At 47.4% G+C, this 16,178-nt stretch overlaps 1 protein-coding gene across 1 annotated transcript in view; it reads left to right on the forward strand.

Annotated features, from left to right (window-relative positions):
* MND1 (meiotic nuclear divisions 1) overlaps positions 1 to 16,178 on the forward strand; it is a 283,900-nt gene that overhangs the window by 204,880 nt on the left and 62,842 nt on the right. Inside the window, exon 7 of the mRNA XM_082257369.1 lies at positions 13,546 to 13,590. Within this exon, the coding sequence (XP_082113495.1) occupies positions 13,546 to 13,590 (45 nt within the window). The remainder of the gene's footprint in view (positions 1 to 13,545; positions 13,591 to 16,178) is intronic.

Here is a 16,178-nt window from a genome sequence, read left to right on the forward strand (position 1 = left end):
ACTATCAATTTCAAAATGTCTGCTCTGGTCCCAACCTCCAAATTTATTTTATCTGGGGCTGACTCTGGACTCAGCCTCTGCAAGGATGCTTCTTCCCCCAGAAAAGCTGCAAAAGTTGCAGAGGGCGATTCGTTTGCTGTTATCCAGCAATCTGTACTCTCTGCAGACTTGTATGCGAGCTCTAGGCCTGATGGGGTCTACCTTCGAGGCGGTTTCGTTTGCTCAGTTCCACACGAGACCTCTGCGAAGGCAAATTCTTGTTAAGTGGAACTTTGGAATATCTGATTCGGTTGAGTCATAGCTCAAGGAGTGCTGTTCTGTGGTGGCTTCACTCGTTGGCCTTGTGTCTGGGCAAGTCCTTTCTGCCATTGTATTGGACCGTGGTAACCACGGATGCCAGCCCGTCCGGCTGGAGTGCTTGGGAAGCTGTGTGTCCAGGGGACCTGGACTCTGGAAGAGTCCAAGCTACCGATCAATATTCTGGAACTAAGAGCGGTAAAGCTTTGCCCGAGTCACTGGACAAATCGTCTTCAGGGTTGTCCAGTTCGAAGTCCCTACACCCGGAGGTGTTTCACCTTCTGTGTGTTCGGTGGAGGACACCCGATGTCGACCTGTTAGCCTCTCGACTCAACAAGAAGGTACAGAGGTTTGTAGCCAGGTCTCGGGATCCTCTGGCTGACGCCACAGATGCACTGGTGGCTCCTTGGGGTCAGTATTGGCTGATCTATGCGTTCCCTCCGCTGAAACTTCTGCTGAGGCTTCTGCGCAGAATAGAGATGGAAGGGATTCCGGTCGTTCTAGTGGCTCCAGACTGGCCTTGTTGGTCTTGGTAGGCAGATCTGGTAAAGTTGGTCGCCGATGCTCCTTAGAGACTTCCTCTCAGGGAATATCTGCTATGTCAAAGGCCGGAAAGGTACATATACACAACGTTCGACCTGCGCCAGTGAAAGAGTCAAGTACATTCGATCTTATGAAAAACTTTCAACTGTGGCTGTAGGTAGTCTTTTTAGGATGTATGCAGGATAGTTCAATCCCTGGGGTTAGTAGAGATGGATGGTGGAGGTGGCTGCAGGCTTCATACAGAGCTAGAGGGACTCTGCAACAGACAAAAAGGGGTAGGAGAAGAAAAACAGCGCCACCTCAGTGTAGATTAAAAGGTTATTTATTACATAAAAACAATGTAGTAACTCACACAGAGGAAATAGTTGATCAGCAAATGGTGATGGTTCATCTGCAACACTGCAGGGATGTTAGGGAAGTACACTGTGGCGGCCGTGGTCCTGGCTGTGCCGGTGGAGTCCTACACTTCCTGTGTTTCTGGCAGCGTTCAGTATTCAGGCTTGCATCCAATAGTGGCAGGGGGATGCATCGCCTGAGGAAGGAGCACGCATGCTGCGAACGTGAGCACCCCCCTGCCACTATTGGATGTAAGCCTGGATACTGAACGCTGCCAGAAACACAGGAAGAGTCGGACTCCACCGACACAGCCAGGACCACGGCCGCCACAGTGTACTTCCCTAACATCCCTACAGTGTTGCAGATGAACCATCACTATTTGCTGCAGATGAACCATCACTATTTGCTGATCAACTATTTCCTCTGTGTGAGTTACTACATTGTTTTAATGTAATAAATAACCTTTTAATCTACACTGAGGTGGCGCTGCTTTTCTTCTCCTACCCCTTTATGTCAAGGGCCAATCTTCCATCCTGCTTTACAGTACAGTCGCTGGCATTAACGGTGTGGCTGTTGGAAGCCAGGTATTGAAGGATAAGGTTCTTTCTGACTCAGTGATTCCTACACTATTGAAGGTTAGGAAATCTACCTCTAGAAAGATTTACCATCTTACGTGGAAATCGTACATCTCGTGGTTTGAATCGATTAAGGCACATCCATGCTTCTTTTTCAGTGGCTAGGATCTTGGCTTTCCTCCAAAGAGTGGTTGAGCAGCGGTTGGCCTTGGGTACTATTAAAGGCCAGGTGTCGGCCTTGGCAGTGTTTTTTCAACGCCCTTTGGCTACGCATTTATTGATTCGCATTTTTATCTAGGCAGTTCGTCATATGGCTGCTCCGATACGGTCCCCGTTACCTCCATGGGATCTTAACTTGGTGCTGTCTGTTCTTCAAATACCTCCTTTTGAAAACATCAGTGAGATTCCTCTGCTTACACTGTCACAGAAGGTAGCCTTTTTGGTGGCTATTACCTCCGCTCGCAGAGTGTCTGAATGAGCGGCACTGTCCTGCCATTCACCTTCTCTGGTGGTCCACAGTGATTAAGTGGTACTTCAACCTAATCAGTTGTTTCTTCCGAAGGTGGTTTCTGATTTCCATTTGAATGAAGACATTGTGCTGCCTTCACTTTGTCCTAAGCCCAAGCATCCTAAGGAAATTGCCCTGCATTCTTTGGATGTGGTTTGGGCAATTAGGGTTTACCTGGGTGGCTACTGAGTCTTTCAGGAAATCAGGTTCTCTTTTTGGTCTCCTGGAAGGATCTCGGCAGGGATTGGCTGCATCTGCTGCGACCATATCCAGATGGATCAGGCAGATGGTGGTACAGGTGTATTTAATTAAGCGTCATGTTCCACCTTTCCCTTTTGAAGGTGCATTCTACTAGGGTGCTGAGTGCCTCTTGGGCTTTTCGCCATCAGGCGTCAGTAATGCAAGTTTGCAAGGCAGCAACTTGGTCGTCTGTGCACATGTTTACTACATTTTACAAAGTAGATGTGTTGGCATTCTCGGATGCTTCTTTTTTTTTTTTTTTTCAATCAGAAAAATGTAATTGAACAGAAAGAAACAAACACACTTTCCAATATACAAACAGTGCAATAGCTTACATCCAACAATACATGTCAAGGTCATCCCCGTGCCCCTGGCAATAGTCATTATATCATGAACCATAAATCCACCCTCCAACAACATAAAGGGGCTAACGGCGGACAGCCAACAATACCCAAACACAACCTCTTAAATGCTTCCTGAGGTTATTGCAAAACTCTGGATATCACCAGTTCCCCAGGACTCAGCCCAGGTGTGTCCAGCCATGGCGACCATATTTTTTCAAATCTACCCAGGCTTCCCCTATGTTGGTAAATGTACCTTTCCATAATCAAGGTTTTCCCCATGTGTGATATCCAAGAGGCCACAGTGGGTGGTGCAGTAGCTTGGATGCTTCTTTTGGCCGCAAGGTTTTTCAGGCTGCTGTTTAACCAAGAAATGTTTCTCTTTGAGGGAGTATGTTGTGTTTTAGGTGAGCTCCAGTTGTTTCCTGGTTGAGCGCCGTGTTACCTGGTTGGCTAAGTTTACCTTTTTGGGAACTGCATTTTTTTCTCTGCGTTATTTTCCCACCCCTCATGCATATACTGCTTTGGGACGTCCCAATGGTTAAGAAGAGTATGGAGCTGCGTCTGTCAATAAAAGATAGAGAAAACTGGATTTTTGACTTACCGTAAAATCCTATTCTCTGAAGTTCATTGACAGACGCAGCACCCGTCCTTCTATTTCTTAGTGGGTTGGGGTTTTTTCCTATGACACTGCTTGCAACAAAACTGATTCCTTTAGCAAAGTGGGTGTATGCCTTCAGGGACTGCCCCATAGGCGTGGTAACGTTTTTTCCTGCCTAGTGTCCTACTCCTGTATGGGACAGCATAACCGAATGGTTAAGAAGAATATGGAGCTGCGTCTGTCAATGAACTTCAGGGAAAAGGATTTTAGCAGAGGCCCTATAGAATAAAGATAAAATAATGGGTGTTTCAATTTTTTATGACACACAGAAAAAATACACTTTAATAAATTTCATTTCACACAAACGCTATATAATGCCTAATTTATTGGTAAAATATAAAAGAAGTTACGCCAAGTAAATAGATACACAACATGTCACGCTTTAAAATTGCGTCTACCCTTGGAATGGCACCAAGCTACGGTATTGAATATTACCAAAGGCAATGTTTTAAACACCTTTACAGGTTACCAGTTTGCAGATACACAGGAGGTCTGCAACTAGAATTATTGCATATGCATATGGGTCTTATGTAGGCTTTTGCATTTGCACGGGGGTACCGGGGCCCTTAAAATTTTTATTCTATTTTTATTATTTATTTTATCTAAAACTTATTTTTAATACTCTCTAATTTTTTTTGTGTATTAACTTTATTGCTATCACAAGGGATGAACAACATCCCTTGCGACAGCATGGGCGTTACAGGTTCTCTTTATGGAGAGGTCTGGGGTCTATTAGACCCCAGATCTCTCCCCTGGCCTGCAATGCAGCCGATCAGACTTAGATCCGTCTGATCAGCTGCTTTTCTGGCCACTAACAGCCAGGTGAATTAAGAGCTGAAACTTGAAGTGACTTAAGTCCTCACCGCTTCTGGTTTCCAGGGTCCTAGAGAAGGAGGAACACTGTCAGTTTCTCTCTGTGAAGTGCCACCGTCACAGCCGGTTGCATAGTTTCTGGGCTCTGCCATTTGATTGCCAAGGAAAGACACCAGCGGAGGGGAGGACCCCCTTTCGCCACACTCAGAATATATCGCTGGTTGAAAATGTTGATACCGCGATGATGCCTGCAGGTGCAGGCATCATCTCGGTATAACCACTTCGACTTAAGGATGTTCTACGGTCGGGAAGTGGTTAAGAATTGGTTAAACATTTTTTCTCTTACGTCCTCCGACAGTCGCCGCCATCTTCATATACGTCACAATGGGGTATTAGACTTTGCTCCGAAGGAGTAGCTAGGCAACAGAATATGTTAATATAAAAGCTTTAACACATCCCACCCCCAGGGGGTGGTCCCCTCAGTCAATACCCTCCTACTTCCTGTATCCATACCTCAGTTTCAATGTCTAGCTTGTCAGGAGTAGCTGGATGTCTCTATGCTGGGGCATTTTGTCTCAGCCTTTCTCTTTTTTGAGTTTTTGTTTTGAGTTTTTTCTCTCTCTGTACTTAGCTGTTATTTTTGTCAGCATAGTTAGTTCTTCTGATGAAGAGGATTCGTGCGGGCTGGGTCTCGGGCTGATCCCCCTGGTCGCAGGTTGTGGGTCAGTGGCTTCCTAGCCTGCCATTGAGCATTCAGCCAGGTACCGCTCCTGGCACAGTGAACGACCCATCCCTGTTCGGTGCAGGGATGATCGGTGAGGTGGCTACCTCACTGGACGCTGTGCGGTTTCTTAACCCCGATTTTGTGCGCCCTGGATGCGACTCTCCCTGCCTCATGTGCAGCAGTTTGTTCACCTGTGCGGGTGCCCCACGCCATTATGAGGTAAGTGTGTCTATGTGGGGACCTGTCTGTCGGGGGGGTGTCAGTCTGGGACTGTGTAACCTGCCTCTGTTCACACTGTTTGGCTCCCTGTCACTCTGACTGCACGCTGTGGGCTGCAGGGGGGGGGGGGGGGCTGTGTGGCACTGTCTGTGTCAGCCTTTGTACAGTGTGAAGGGCTGTGTGCTGTGGGGCATGTTGTTTAGCATGTTGGGGCACAATACAGCGATCGCTGCGGCGATCCGCCATGTTTTTTCGCATGGGTTGTGTTGTACTACATCACAGGATTGGGGGAGCGGCGGTTTCGGTGCCAAACGACGCCATTTTGCCTGCGCTCGCCCCAGCCGCATGTTTTCAATGCGGGCGGCCATTTTCTTGTAGCCTTCCATAGGCTTTGATAGAGCGCCCTGATTTCATCACTTCCTCTTTCCTGGTGTGCACCGATCGAGGCAGCAGCAGCAGCAGGGGTCCCCTCAGGTTTTATCTTTCTGGTTTTCCTATATCCATTGCCTGTATTCTGTTATATCCCTGTGGGGGTCTCATTGTGCCTGTGTGTGTGTGCGGTGGGCTGCGCTCGCCGCGCTTGTTAAAGGGGCAGTTAACCCTTTATTCTCCGGCAGATTTTTTTGGGGCAATGGATTCTCAGGAGGGCAAATTTCCTGCCACCTTGGTGGGAAGCCAGGGGACTGCTGTTTCTCCCCCAGGGGGGGATTTGGCTGCGATTGTGGCTAACCTTGCTGCTCAAGTGCAAATGCTTGTGGCTGCTCAATCCACACAAAAAAGGTCCAGAGCTTCAATTTCCTCTGGCTCAGAGGGTGATGGTGATGGGGCTGATATGGCTGGGGTCTCCCTATCGGGGTCCCGTTCCTCCCTGGATCTTGTGGGGTCCGAGGTGGAGGCTGAGGTTGAAGGGGTGGATAATTCTCCCCCTGGCTCGTCTGAAGAGCTTGCACTCATGGATGAATTGGTTGCTTCTATTAAGCAGACGCTACGCTTGCAGGATGAGCCGTGTCCTCCTGCTGCCTTGGCGGCTTATGGGACAAAGAGAAGACGCAAAACATCGCAGGTTTTTCCCTGCACGGATGATTTCCAGAGCGCTGTTAAGGAACAATGGCGTAATATCCGCAAGCCTTTTGCGGTACCCAGTAGGTTCAAACTGCGTTATCCTTTCACGCCCGCTACTGATGAGCGTTGGTGCGTGCCGCCTCCGGTGGATCACGCGATAGCGGTTTTGAATAAGTCTACTGCGATTCCTGCTGAGGATACCCCGGTGTTCCGGGATGCCACGGACAAGAGGCTGGAGTCTCTTGCCCGTCATACCTATTCTATTATGGGTTCTATGCTGAAAGCTCTGTTTGCCTCCCTTATGGCGGCCCAGGCAGTCGCGAGCTGGACGCAGGTGCTTAGGCGCGTTTTGGTGGCTGATTCTGCCCCATCGGCGACATTGGATATGGTGGATCAAATCCATCAGGGTGTCATGTATTTGTGCGATGCGGACTTGGATATGGTCCCGTTGGCCGCACGTGTACACGGTGCGGTGGTGTTGTCCCGCCGCTTGGTTTGGTTGAAGTGTTGGTCGGTGGACCAATCTTCGCGCAAGACCTTAGCCAATCTGCCCTATGACGGTTCTCGCCTTTTTGGCGAATCCTTGGATACACTGATAAAGGGGATCACGGGGGGTAAGAGCACGCTCTTGCCCCAATCTCACAAGGCTAAGGCGACTCCTGGTAAGAAGCATGCTTCCTTTCGGCCCTCTCAGGGGTCCTTTCGTGCCTTTCGGTCGCACTACAAGGGCAAGCCGTTCAAGGGTCAGGGCTCCCAGAAGAAGCCGTGGACAGGTAAGCAGAAGTCCGGCCAGTCCGGATCCGCTGCCCACAACAGTGCGGCCTGAAGGGGCGCCCTCACCCGGTTCTGGGGTGGGGGGACGCTTGCTCGGTTTTCCACAACCATGGCTGTCCCGGGTTCGGGACAGGTGGGTTCAGAAAAACGTTCGATCTGGTTACAAGATCGAGTTTCTCGGAGAAGATTTTTCCCCTCAAATCTTCAACTGTCTCCGGAGCGTTTGCGGGATCTGCACCTAGCGGTGCGGGACCTGAGGGCTCAGGGAGTGGTGGTTCCGGTGCCTCATCGGGACAGATTTCGGGGGTTCTATTCCAATCTGTTCACCGTGCCCAGGAAGGAGGGCAAGGTACGTCCGATTCTGGACTTAAAAGCTCTGAACCGCTTTGTGCGGGTCCGCAAGTTCCGCATGGAATCTCTGCGGTCGGTGGTGGCTGCCCTGGTTCCGGGGGAATTCATGGCCTCCATCGACTTGAAGGATGCGTACCTACACATCCCCATTTTCGAGGGTCATCAGAGGTACCTTCGATTCGCCATTGCGGAGGATCACTACCAATTCGTGGCGTTACCTTTTGGCCTCGCTTCGGCTCCGCGGGTTTTCACCGAGGTGCTTGCACCGCTGCTGGCCTTGTTAAGGGCCCAGGGCATCTCTGTCCTGGGGTACCTGGACGATATTCTGGTTCGGTCTGCGACCAGCCAGGGTCTGGAGTCGGATCTGTCCGTCACGGTGCAGACTCTACAGGAGTTTGGTTGGACGATAAATTATCCAAAGTCGACGTTGTGTCCGTCGGTTCGTCTTCCCTACTTGGGGATGATCCTGGACTCGGTCCAGGCGAAGGTCTTCCTACCAGACGACAAACTCAAGACTCTTCAGGGAGAAGTCCAGTCCCTCAGGGACGTTCCGTACTCATCCCTGCGGAAGTGCATGCGGTGTCTGGGACTGATGGTCTCGGCTTTCGAGGCGATTCCCTTTGCCCAGTTTCACACGAGGGGTCTCCAGGCGGAGATCCTGTCCAGGTGGGACGGGCGTCCGCAATCTCTGGATATCCAGATTTCGTTGAGTCATCGCACCAGAAGGGACCTTCTGTGGTGGCTCCAGTCCCCGGCGGTGTCGGGGGGGAAAGTCTTTTCGTCCTCTTTCATGGACGGTGATCACCACGGATGCCAGCCTGTCGGGCTGGGGTGGTGTTCTGGGCGTTCTGTCCGCCCAGGGAACTTGGTCGGAGGAGGAATCCTCCCTTCCGATCAATATTCTGGAGTTGCGTGCGATAAATCTCTGCCTTCAACGTTGGACAGACAGACTGCGCGGCTGTCCGGTTCAGGTTCAGACGGACAATGCCACGGCGGTGGCTTACGTCAATCACCAAGGGGGCACCAGGAGTGCCCGCGCGGCTCGGGAAGTGGCTGACATTCTTTCCTGGGCCGAGACTCATGTCCCGGCGATATCGGCGGTACACATTCCGGGGGTGGAGAACTGGCAGGTGGATTATCTGAGCCGCCACAGACCCTGGATCAGGGGGAATGGTCTCTCCATCCGGATGTCTTCCAGATGTTGTGTGCGAAGTGGGGTCTTCCGGAGACGGACCTGTTCGCGTCTCGTCTGAACAGCAAGGTAACAAGGATCCTCGGGCATACGCGTTGGTAGCCCCGTGGCATCAGTATCGGCTGCTGTATGCGTTTCCGCCGATTCAATTGCTGTCCAGGTTCCTTCGCAGGTTGATCTCGGAACCACACATGGTGATTCTTGTGGCACCGGACTGGCCTCGCCGGTCCTGGTACGCGGACCTCGTGAATCTGGCAGTCGACGCTCCTTGGCGTCTACCTCTTCGAGAAGATCTCCTGTCTCAAGGGCCGATATTCCATCCTGCTTTACAGTCGCTGGCTTTGACGGCCTGGCTGTTGAAACCGAGGTCCTGAAGGATAGGGGTCTCTCTCCGGAGGTCATTCACACTTTGATTAACGCGAGGAAGTCTTCCTCGGGGAAGGTCTATCACCGTACTTGGAAGGCCTATTTTGCCTGGTGTGAGTCCAGGGGGTTTTCACCTCGCACTTACTCGGTGTCTAGGGTGTTGTCCTTCCTTCAGACGGGTGTCGACCAGCGTTTGGCGCTGGCTACGGTCAAGGGTCAGGTGTCTGCGCTGGCCATTCTCTTTCAACGTCCTGTGGCGTCTAACTCTTTGGTTAGTACCTTTGTTCAAGGGGTGCGACATCTGGTCCCTCCTAGGAGGGAACCTTTACCTCCTTGGGACTTGAATCTTGTTCTGTCCGTGCTACAACATGCTCCCTTTGAACAGATCAGGAAAATCTCGTTGTCCATGTTGTCCAAAAAAGTCGCTTTTTTGGTGGCGATCACTTCGGCTCGCAGGGTTTCGGAGCTGACAGCTTTGTCCTGCAAGTCTCCGTATCTGGTCCTTCATCTAGATAAGGTGGTCTTGCGACCTAACCCTTCTTTTCTTCCGAAGAGAGTTTTCGGATTTTCACATCAATGAGGATATTGTCCTGCCTTCGCTCTGCGCGAAGCCCAAACATCCGAAGGAGGTGGAGCTGCATTCCTTGGATGTTGTTCGGGCGATTAGGGTTTACCTGAAATCGACTGAATCTTTCCGCAAGTCGGATTCCTTGTTTGTCCTTCCTGAGGGACCTCGGAAGGGCTTGGCTGCGTCGGCCTCTACCATTGCCAAATGGATCAGACAGACTGTGGAACAGGCCTATGCTTTGAGGGGGAAAGTTCCCCCTGTGCCTGTGAAGGCGCACTCTACAAGATCTCTGAGTACGTCTTGGGCCTGTCGTCATGGGGCTTCTGTGGCCCAGGTGTGTAAGGCGGCGACTTGGTCGTCCGTTCACACCTTCACAAAATTCTACAGAGTGGATGTTCAGGCATCGGCGGATGCTTCCTTTGGCCGCAAGGTTCTTAGTGCGGCAGTTCCTTAGAGCCTCTTGTATGGGCTCCTTGGCTGTTTGGGATACATGTTGTTATCCCTGGGTTATTTGTTTTCCTGGGTTTTTGCTTCTGTTGAGCAAGTTTTTTTCTTCTGTTGCCCAGATGGTTTCCTTCCTTTGGTAAGGTTCCTTTCTCTGCTGTGGAGACGGCGTTGCCTTGGGCGCGGCTGCGTTTCCCACCCCTCATGTTTGCACTGCTTTGGGACGTCCCCATTGTGACGAATATGAAGATGGCGGCGACTGTCGGAGGACGTAAGAGAAAACGGAATTTTTGTAAAATCTTACCTGTAAAATTCCTTTCTCTGAGTCCTCCGACAGTCGCCGCCCCCGCCCCTCTTTTGGGGTTGGCTGTATACTCTACTGCTATTCCACTGAAACTGAGGTATGGATACAGAAAGTAGGAGGGTATTGACTGAGGGGACCACCCCCTGGGGGTGGGATGTGTTAAAGCTTTTATATTAACATATTCTGTTGCCTAGCTACTCCTTTGGAGCAAAGTCTAATACCCCATTGTGACGAATATGAAGATGGCGGCGACTGTCGGAGGACTCAGGAATTTTACGGGTAAGATTTTACAAAAATTCAGTTTTTCTCTCACTTCCTATCCTGGGGACAACCTTTTTACAAGACAGAAAGGTAAAGAATTCTCTTCAACAGAGCCTCTAATTGCAGTAAAACCTGACAGAGTTGTAATCCTTCCCCACTCTATCCAAAACAAACAAAAAAAATACTGATTTGCTTTTTGCTTTTCTCTGACTACAACACTGAGAAGTGATCATATGACTACAGGAGGTGCACTCTACTACTTAGCACATAAGAAATATGAAGTGATTGTAATCTGTTTAATACACCTTGCAGTTTGAAGAGAAAAGCAGCAGGTTAAACAATGCACTGAAGTTTGCTAAAATCATTGCAATTTATATAGCTGACCTGGAGAGGATTCTTTTTTTTTTTCCTCCTCATTAACTGAAGCTACCAGTTTGTTAGGTTCACACTTGTGTGGGTGGCTGTGGGTGCAAGACCGTGTGTAAAACGCACCTGTTCCCTCACCGGCAGCCAAACTGCAACGTGTTTTCAGTTGCTGGAAATCACATGGTGCCGAATCACCAAGCAATTTCCCTCCAGCTGCCTTTTAAAAAAGGTGCAGGAACCTTTAGTTTGTGTGAACCTAGGCTAAATGATCATTGCAAGGCCCTATTTACTTACAGTAAATTTAGCATAGCTGAACCAAGCCAAAAGGAAATATCTGTACGGTTTGTTCAATGGTACACTTTACATGTATGTGTTTATATGCAGAACACTTTCAAAAAGTATGTATGAAGCAGTTTCTAAGCATTATTGTTCTTAATGCATTAATCATTGAAATTATTGACATTGTCAAAATGCATAAATTAGACTAAAACTGTATACTTATTGCATTCCTATTTAAATTTGTTTATAGTACATTCATATTTTGTAAAAGAAGCCTAAAACTGACAGAATCAAATAATAATTGGCTTATGTATATAAGTTAACTTTAGTCTAGCACTGTTCATGAGTTCTGCAGAAATTGCCTGCTAACCAGTCTCCCTTCTTCAATATGAATACTGTATACAGAGAATATACAGTATAAAACAGTCAGCAAACATTGTGCAGCTTTCTTGAAGCCTTTAAAACACCTCTCAGCTTGTTACGGATCCAATGTTTAGTGGTTTTATAAATGTTTTTTCCTGACAGACTCCATGGCAGCAATACATATGGAGTTCCTTTTTTGTCGTCCTCCTAGGACCCTGTGTATGGAATTTTGTTTCCTTAATGTGTTCCTTCGCTCAGGTGATATCGTCTGTGGCCAAAGCTTGGTGGGTCAGCATGCAAGCCATTTTTGGAAGATAGACGGAAGCAGTATCCCTTGTTGGTTCCCAGCAGCCCCCAGCTATCAGTGGGGTGGTTGAGGGCATATAGATGTGGTGCTGGCTAAGATCTGGGGCCCGGCCATTTGTGGGCAAGAGGCGGTTGGGCTGTATTGCCCTGTTATCAGCAGGTGGCCAGTGAATGCCCAGGATGGATCCTGCAGATACCCTTAAAACCAGGCAAGTGTATCGCGTGAGTGCCGTTCATGTTCTTTATGCCTCTCTAGTGTCCCTCTTTCTGTTTCTTCCTTGTTTTTCTGACTCTACTGATCGTGGCCTTTCATGGCAGCTGGAGCACACCTGCGTTCCAAGCCGCCACTCTCTCTTCTGCCCTGAACTCCTCAGTTGCACATGCGCGTGCCTCGGGCGAATGCAATGCTTGGTTTCGTACATGCGCAGTTTCATCAAGATGGCGGCAGTCAGGCATGCGGGTGACAGTGGCATTTCTGCGGGTGGCAGTGACGTCATTACGGCGCTGAATTTAAACAGCTGTCAGTGCTGTTGACATTGGGATTACCTGCTGGCAGCTTGCGGAAGTTTCCCCAGGCAGTGTGTGCAATTGTCACAGGTATGTGCTCTGCATTGACCACTTGTGTGCTGCCTTTCTGTTTTTTCTAAATTTTTCTCTCAGGACCTGGAGCGGAGTGTGCAAGGTCTATCCACATCAATAGACCTATCCATCAAGTCCGTCTTTCTTGTGGCTATCACATCGATAGAAAGAGTCTTGGAAATTGGGACCCTTGGTCATACGGAACCTTTCTTAACATTCTTCCCAGTTATGTGGTGCTGATACCTATGCTTGACTTAAATCCCAAGATGATATTAGCTTTTCATGAGAACCTAGAATTTGTTCTGCCAACCTTTAGAGTGCCTCAGAAGTACCAATACATCCTCTAGATGTGGGAGAAACTCTAAAATTGTATCTACAAGCCACAGCTTCCTTCAGGCCTTCAGTTCATATGTTCATTCTTTTTGCTGGAAAGAACAAAGCGAAACGTGCCTCATCAGGACGCTTGCTGCATGGATTGTTCAGGCCATTCAACAGGCTTACAGAACTAAGGGCTTGGCTCCTCTAGACATGGTGACCGTGCAATTCAACCAAGATTGGGTCTACGTATTGGGTGGCTATCAGGCATGTGGCGCCTGATGTAATCTGTAGAGCTGCCTTTTGGTCCTTTATCAATACCTTTATGGCTCACTATTGTGTAGAGCCTGTTTCTTCATCCTCCTATTAATTTTAAATTTGAAAGTCCTGTCTATGGACGGTACAAGATAACGCTTTTTGTTCAGCATTTTCCCGCCCATTGTCTGTATGGCTAGTTATTTCCCATACGTATGCTGCCATGGAGTATCAGGAAAACTGAAAATTATTAAATACTTACTGTAGTTTTTCTTTCCTTATGGACTCATGGCAGCACACGTTCCCTTCCAGTGTCATGAGTGGGCTGACTCTGGCTTGTAGGGTAAACCCATACATATGCTGCCATGGAGTCCATTACGAAAGGAAAATTATGGTAAGTATTTGATAGGAAATTTTCAGTTTTATCATTGTCGGTTCTGATCCATGATATAGTCTGATTTGGTGAATACTTGGATGCTAAACCATTTATTTTTATTCTGCAGGTAAAACCAACATGGTGGCCAAAGATGCTGCTAACCGCTGGACTGGTAAGCATTTGTACCCTACCACTAAGGAAGAACCTACAGGTGGACACTCTAAACAAAGATCAAATGTATTTGTATAGAGATGATCTGTTTCAAAATGATTACAGAGCATCAGGGTAATGTCTGCCATAGTTTTTAGTTACACTTATGTTTTAAATTAGGTAGCGGTTTAGAGAAAGTTTGATGTGGTGGAAATATTTTTTAGTATCATTTTGAGATCTAGATAAGAGTGTTAAAGGTGTTTGGGCAATATACAGTGCATTACTTAATATATTTTTATGTGGAGAAATCTTAGGTCAAATATTTCAAGGTTTCTTAGCTTAACTAACCTTTGCAAAAATCTTTAAAAACAACCACATCCTGTATTGCAGAAAAGAACTGAACTTTGCATATTGGTACGTCACAGTGTAATATCTATACTCACCCTTAAGCTCCTTCATTGATGGTCATTACAAAGTTCTTTAGAAAGCTGCAAGATTACGATGTAAGGTTTACTTTTTTATGTTTTGAAGCTTAAGTATTTTTTTTTTTTTTTCTCTACATCTTTAGTCACATTAACTCCCATTAATGTGGTATGCCCCACGTCATGCAAGCAGCTGGATCCTAGAGAAATCTTCATGGCAGGGATGCCCCATCCTCTTCCTGTCTCTAATTGTCTGGCATTGCAAGGGTTAATAGCTTCGGTCAATAGGGTCCCTCCACCTCCATTTCGAAAAGTTCTTTTATTGCTTTCCTGCCTGTAAAATGATCTCGAAAGGGGTTTTCTTTCTCATCAGACTCTCCCCCATTCAGAAATCATGTTACAGGTAGTGTAAACAGAAGGAGAGGGCTAATAACCACTGCAGTAGCGGAAGTGCAGAGACAGGAAGAGGACAAAGCACATCCCTACAGTGAGGATTTCTCCAGGATCCGACTACCTTTTACAACATGGGACATAGTTCATTAGTCATAAGTAATGTCACTAAGGCTCTGTTCACACTTGGTATTTTGGAATCACCAGAAGAATCGCTGGGATTTGGCCTGCAAAGTGCGGTAAAACTTGCATTGTGTGTTTGGGTGCCATTCTTTCTTAATCACTTAAGGACTAGGCCTATTTCAGACACTTGTTGAAAGTTAAAATCAGTATTTTTTGCAAGAAAATTACTTAGAACCCCCAAACATTATATATTTTTTTATCAGAGACCCTAGAGAATAAAATGGAGATCGTTGCAATACGTTGTCACACCGTATTTGCGCAGCGGTATTACAAACGCAATTTTTTTTGGACAATATACACTTTTTTGAATTAAAAAATAAGAAAACAGTAAAGTTAGCCCAATTTTTTTCTGTAATGTGAAAGATAATTTTACGCTAAGTAAATAGATACTCAACATGTCATGCTTCAAAATGGCGCATGCATGTGTGGTTTGAACACCGTTTACATGTGTGGTGGTGACTTGCATATGCTTTCGCTTCTGCGCGCGAGCTCCATGGGACGGGCGCTTTCAAATTTTTTTATTATTTATTTTACCTTTTTTATTTTTACACTGTCCCTTTTAAAAAATTTTTGATCACCTTTATTTCTATTACAATTAATGTAAACATCTCTTGCAATAGAAATAAGCAGGATAGGTCCTCCTTTAATGTAAGATCTGGGGTCAAAAAAACCTCAGATCTCACATCTACCCTTAAAAGCAACAAAAAAAAAGGGGGCCTTTAAAGGCCACTGGGAGGAAGCAACTTATGTCGCTCTGGTCCTCCAAGGCCATAGAGTCAGGTAGGGGCCATCTTGCCCTCACTCGACTTCCTGCACAGCACCGGAGAGGACCGGATTGTTTTCCCCACTACTGACGGCTCCAGTAAGTGGGGAAAACGACAGGTAAGCGGCGGGGGGGCACCTCTCTCGCCACCCATAAAAGTAAAACCATGGTGAATCTGCCGCTGGGACCACTTTTATGTGAAAAAGAACCGCCTGCCCTGTAAGAAAATATTGGGGTTATGGCAGCTATCTGCTGCCACAACACCGGTATTTAACGTCAAAGTGCCAACGAAAAACTGCAGAGGGCGGTCCGGAAGTGGTTAATGGCACCCTGAACATGATGCAATTTTGTAACGATTGTTGTGCAGTAAAACTCAGTGCGCCTGGCTCAGTGCAAAAATGTTCTACATTTGCTACTTTGCCACGTTTTTGGAGCAGGAGGCGACCCATTCAAAATTAATGCTACCACTCCAAAAATGCTGGAAAAAAAGTGCCTATTATTGTTATAAGTAATAATATTAGAAAATATAACAAGAATACTTAACTAAAGATGCTGTTTCACCACAGAAGCCCATCCACTTTTATATGGCGTGGCACAGAGGATCTGACCCAGGGGCATGCTCACTCTGGTAGAGACTGAATATTTCAAGTTATAGCTGTAGTATATAGGACTTGTGTGTAAGGAAATTACCAACTCCCCTTGCAAGCAATATGACTTTTAAGTACCTTTTAAGTCAGTTTGCAATGACATTCCTTTGGTATAAAGTCCACTAAGTTTACCAGGATATTGGAGGCTTTAGATATTGTGCAACAACTTTTATCAGGAAATATGAAATTTTCGCATCAGGGGCCT

The sequence above is a fragment of the Pelophylax lessonae genome (genome assembly GCF_965119305.1).
Source record: "Pelophylax lessonae genome assembly, chromosome: 1".
NCBI classification, from domain to species: domain Eukaryota; kingdom Metazoa; phylum Chordata; class Amphibia; order Anura; family Ranidae; genus Pelophylax; species Pelophylax lessonae.